Source organism: Rhagoletis pomonella, unplaced genomic scaffold (assembly GCF_013731165.1).
Source record: "Rhagoletis pomonella isolate Grant_MI unplaced genomic scaffold, Rhpom_1.0 Rhpom_scaffold_00052, whole genome shotgun sequence".
Classification (NCBI taxonomy): Eukaryota; Metazoa; Arthropoda; class Insecta; order Diptera; family Tephritidae; genus Rhagoletis; species Rhagoletis pomonella.
In genome coordinates, this window is record NW_023458606.1 from 275,583 (window position 1) to 280,908 (window position 5,326).

At 39.4% G+C, this 5,326-nt stretch overlaps 1 protein-coding gene across 1 annotated transcript; it reads left to right on the top strand.

Annotated features, from left to right (window-relative positions):
* The first annotated feature begins 1,189 nt into the window (after positions 1 to 1,189).
* LOC118749802 lies at positions 1,190 to 2,419 on the top strand. Its single transcript, XM_036484580.1, has 2 exons — positions 1,190 to 1,754; positions 2,103 to 2,419. Exons 1-2 carry the CDS (start codon positions 1,190 to 1,192, stop codon positions 2,417 to 2,419), a joined length of 882 nt encoding a protein of 293 aa, XP_036340473.1.
* The last annotated feature ends 2,907 nt before the right edge of the window (positions 2,420 to 5,326 follow it).

Here is a 5,326-nt window from a genome sequence, read left to right on the forward strand (position 1 = left end):
CAAAAAATAAAACTTAAAACGTAACCATTATTTTCCGAGCAAAAAAATAAAACTTACAACGTAACGATTATTTTCCCAGCAAAAAATTAAACTCAAAACATAACGATTATTTTCCGAGTAAAAAATAAAACTCAAAATGTAATGATTAAACTTGATGTTTATAGGTAAAAATTAAGAAATAAAAATCAGTGCCGCTGAAGGTATTCCGAGTAATAAAACATATTTTGGTTTACTCCTTATGCACGTAGCATTTCTATTTCAGCGTGATTTTTTTGGGAAGCTTTTGGTATAGCATACCCTGGGTGCAGAATTAAGGTAGCTATGTGGGGTAGGGGGAGATCTCCTGATTCCAAATATGTAGTTTTTAGCTGCGGGAGCCTAATAGTGTTTAAGTTATTTGTTGTTAAAATTTGTAAATTTAACAAAGGTTTATACGACATTTCACACAATAAACACTATATTAACGTACACACTTCGGCAATATATTTGCAATAAGACCCCGCACAGTCAAATATATTAATACTTTTTACCAGGGCCGAATTTACTTAAAATGCCGCCCTGTGCCCTGTGATAAGTGTCGCTCTTTGATCTTTAACCTATATCCATCAGATATAAAAAAACTCAATGAACAGAATAGCTAAGCTTTTTAGGGCCGGTTGTTCAATGTCTGGTTAACACAAATCGGAGGTAGAAGCTCCGGTTAAATAGGTACAACTACTGCTTTAACGCTCACATGTTATATGCATGAAGTCGAAATCGGCCTATCGGCCTATACGAAAAAGCAATTTCATAACCAATAACTTACTTACTAAAGAATTGTTGTTGTTGTTAGCTTAAAATTGATGTAACCAATAGAGGTAAATGTTTTGTACAATAACACATAAACAAAAGTTTACAAAAGTTGATATAAACGTGCTGTTCGACTTGCGTAAAGCGCATGATTACTAACTCGTGGGCACGACAACGAGTGTAAAATAAAACCAGAACAACTAACGAAAAGACACGTCTGTTTGCGATTCTGCTCGAATTTGAACTGACTCTCTTTTTATTTTCGATTTCATATCTACTTCAGTTCGAACGTCGAAGAGTGCGGACGTGTTTTTAAGTTCACTCCGTTGTCATTTTATATTGTGCTAATTTAAAAAAGCCAAAAAAAATAGACAAACAAGCAAAATGGAAACAGAAAGCGATGAATCAAGCTGAAATCCGAGCCCAGAAGCAACGCAAGCAAAATGAGCGCCGGCTTTCAGTTCAACGCAACAACGCATATTTCTCGATTCGGTCGCAGAGTGACAGCGAAAGCGCAAAGCCCAATCCATCGAACACCCTCAAACCTCCTCAAGATTCAAGTCAGCGGACTTGCCCTCGAAACTTACCATCGACGACTTCGATGTCTTGGAGTGAAGAGTGCGCTCCACCTCGGCCGTATCACATTTCACGCCCAACGCTTACATCAAATTCGGTAACCGATAACATATCCCCAAATATAGATGCAACAACAACTAGCACAGTGACATCTTTTACTACCTCAATCGCGCCAATAACAACAAACACACCGGTACATGCCGGCTGCACAGCGATGTCGACAGCTGAACAAGTAAAAATTGACTTGAATTTAAGCACTTACACTGGCAACAAAGGTAAAGCGCAAGAAAAGTTGAAAAACGAAACAACTAAAAATGCGGCCATACATACTGGAATGAACCGCTATGTTACAATAAAAAGAAAATTTAGTCCGCAAAATTCAACGGGCAGTAAGAAAAAAATAAACCTCCTAAGCTCAACTCAGCAAGTCAGTACGAATAGATTTGCACTGCTAAGAGATAATGCCGATGATGTGAATAGCCAAGTTTCTGAAGGTGCTGCAAAAGCTACTAATGCCAAATCTCCTCCGATTTTTATAAGAGAAGAGAATTCAAGCGCTCTTGTTAAAAAATTCACTCAGCTAATAAGTAGTAATAAGTTTCATATTATCCCAACATCTAAGGCAAATATTCGCGAAACTAAAGTTCAAACTTATTCCGAACAGGATTTTCGAACAGTCTCCAAATACCTAAATGACACAAAAACAAAATTTTAAACACTAATTTAAAAGGTCAAAGGTCTACAAATTGTAATTAAAGGTATTGAACCAAGCGTTGAAGCTGTGGAAGCTTTGGAAGCACTTAAGGGACAAGGCTTCAATTCAAAAGCTGCTGTGAATATTTTTAATAGGAACAAAATCCCTCAACCTATGTTTAAGGTTGAGCTCGAGCCTGAAAACAAACCACTGGGCAAAAACGATGTGCATCCAATTTATAAATTAAAATATCGAAGCTATGATAGCGTCGATGCAACAAAACATGATGAATTTCATGACTTTTATGCAAAACACAATGCAAAACTCAATGCACAAACTGATAATGACCTCACAAACTAGAGCTATAAAAATTTCTTAAGGACGAGGAAATTGACATAATGCTCCTTGCTGAAACATACCTAACTAATAGATATAATTTTGACATTTCGCGATATATGTTTTATTGCACGAATCATCCAAATGGAAAAGCGCATGGCGGAACTGGTATCTTAGTCGGAAACTGGATTAAACACTATCATTTGACTGGAGTTTCCGAGAATTATCTGCAAGCAACATCAATAGCAATATCAATAGGCGTACAAAGAAAGCAAGGTGATATTACGCTGTCCGCGGTTTATTGTCCCCTACGTTTCACGATAACAGAAAAACGGTTTATCGATTTCTTCAGTTCGCTGGGAGAGCGCTTCCTTGCTGCAGGTGATTATAATGCGAAGCACCCTCACTGGGGCTCACGCTTGTCTAACCCTAAAGGCAAGCAATTATACAACCCGCTTATAATGTAGAAGAAACAAACTTGATTATGCTTCTCCTGGAAAGCCTACATATTGGCCGGCAGACCCGCAAAAGTTGCCAGATTTGATTGACTTTGCGGTGACAAGGAAAATTCCTCGCGGCTTATTAGTACAGAACCAGTTGCAGATCTCTCATCAGACCACTCATCTGTATTTCTCACCTTGTGGCATCAGCCGCAAGAAAAGGAGTCACCCTATATGCTCACGACAAGGGCTACAAATTGGTTAAAGTATACAAAATATATCAGTGCGTATATAGACGTCAACCCAAATTTAGATACGCCGACCGATATTGAAAACTCCATAGCCGCTCTTGAATCTACACTTAGAGCAGCCGCAAGCGTTTCCACACCCCAGAAAGGTTATGTGCAAGATAAAAAAATATAATTTAACCAATAGGAAAATTGAAATGCTTGTATTGGAAAATCGACGCCTACGACGGATATTGCAGACTCATAGGCCACCAGCATCAAAACAACTGCTCAAGGCGGCCACACATGCACTGAGCCCTCAAGAACGAGGAACAGTACCGGTACATCCAAAAGCTCTCTCCGACTAGCACAAAGCACTCGTTATGGAAAGCACACCAAAATCTAAATGCACCAATAGAGACTGAAATGCCAGTTCGGGGCCATAATGGCAAATGGGCTCGGAGTGACGCAGAAAAAGCAAACACCTTTGCTTCTCATCTAAAACATGTTTTTAGGCCAAACCCCGCAACTAATGATTTTCAACTACCACCCGTACCCAATATGTCAAAATGTGAGCCGCTGAAATTTGTACTTGAAGAAATTTCAAAAGTAATTAAGGATCAACTGCAACTAAGTAAGGCCCGAGGGCACGACTTAATAACCCCAAAAATAATTATTGAGCTACCAAATTGTGCTGTACTCTGCATCTGTATGCTATTTAACGCAATCACAAAACATTGTCATTTCCCTCACCAATGGAAAAAGTCGACTATTGTGATGATACCAACGCCTGTAAAGGACAAAACTCAGCCATCTTCCTATAGGCCCTTCAGTCTGCTACCGTGTATGTCGAAATTATTCAAAAAACTTCCTATGCTGCGCATCTCCCAACATCTGCAATCCCGCAACATAATACCACTTCACAGGGAAAAACATGGCTTCAGGGAAAAAAATGGAACAATCGAGCAAGTAAATCGCATAACAACCGAAATACGAACAGCGTTTGAAAAGAGGGAATATTGCGTTGCGATGTAACACCACCATCTCTGAAGCTCGCTCCAAGTGTCCTCTACAAGCAAATGCGAATCATATGGAAGCTGTTGCCAATTGGCTCGCAAACTGGCGAATAAAGTTTAACGAGCAAAAATGTAAGCAAGTTACATTTACACTGAATAAGAGTAACTGTTCGTCCTTGAATTTGAACAACATACAAATACCACAAAGCAATCATGTCACTTACTTAGGGGTCCATCTGGACAGGCGACTTACTTGGCGAAACCACATAGTGGCTAAAAGGACTCATCCCAAGCTGAAGGCTAATTCTCTCCACTGGCTTATTAAATCTCGCTAACTCCTGAGTCTGGAGTATAAAGTGCTTATTTACAATACAGTTTTACAACCGATATGGACCTATGGATGTGAGTTATGGGGAAACGCGAGCAGCAGCGAAATCCATCATCGTGCGCAATCCAAAATCCTTCGAACAATCACCGGGGCACCTTGGTATATCCGAAGTGATAACATTCACCGCGACTTGAGAATACCAGAAGTACGAACCGAAAGAGAACAACGGAAAACGAAATATGCATCGAAGCTTTACTGCACCCAAATCATTTAGCAAGATCCTTATTGCGTGTCGACAGGACCTCAAGACTACGTAGGAATGACTTACCAGCCCAGTCGTAATCTTTTCTTAGGGCCAGTTAAGAAAATACTCATCCCAACTAGGGGATATAAATTAAGTGAATAGATTAAGATTCGAAAACTTATTGTTAGGCTCTTAGGCAGGGCAGATTCAATAAAAAAAAGTAAGAAGATAAAAAAAAAATCTATTTACGTAGATTCGGAGTTCGAGTTCCAATACAGTTGCAAGTGTTTTCAGCCTCCATGGGCGTAGTAAAATTAAATTAAGCATTATAATTTCATAGAAATATTAGGGTAGCTTTGCGATAATGATTGTACTCCAATTCATATTAGAGCGTTTGACTTATAAAGCTAAGAATAGCACTGAGGTAACCCAACATCCCGCCCTCCTTGAAAGTATCACTTTCAAGCAGGCAACAGTGCGATTTTGTGAATATGGCGTCGGATCGTTCCTTTTGCTCTTTTTATGTCGACGACGTGAAGTAGCCCATTTTTTCCTGGAATGCAATTCGAATTCCTGCCCATAACCCATTTTTCTGGAGGAACGTGGTCTTCGTGTATTATAACGAATGATCCACTTGCGATATTTGTCTTACCCTTGGTCCACTTGGTGCGACACT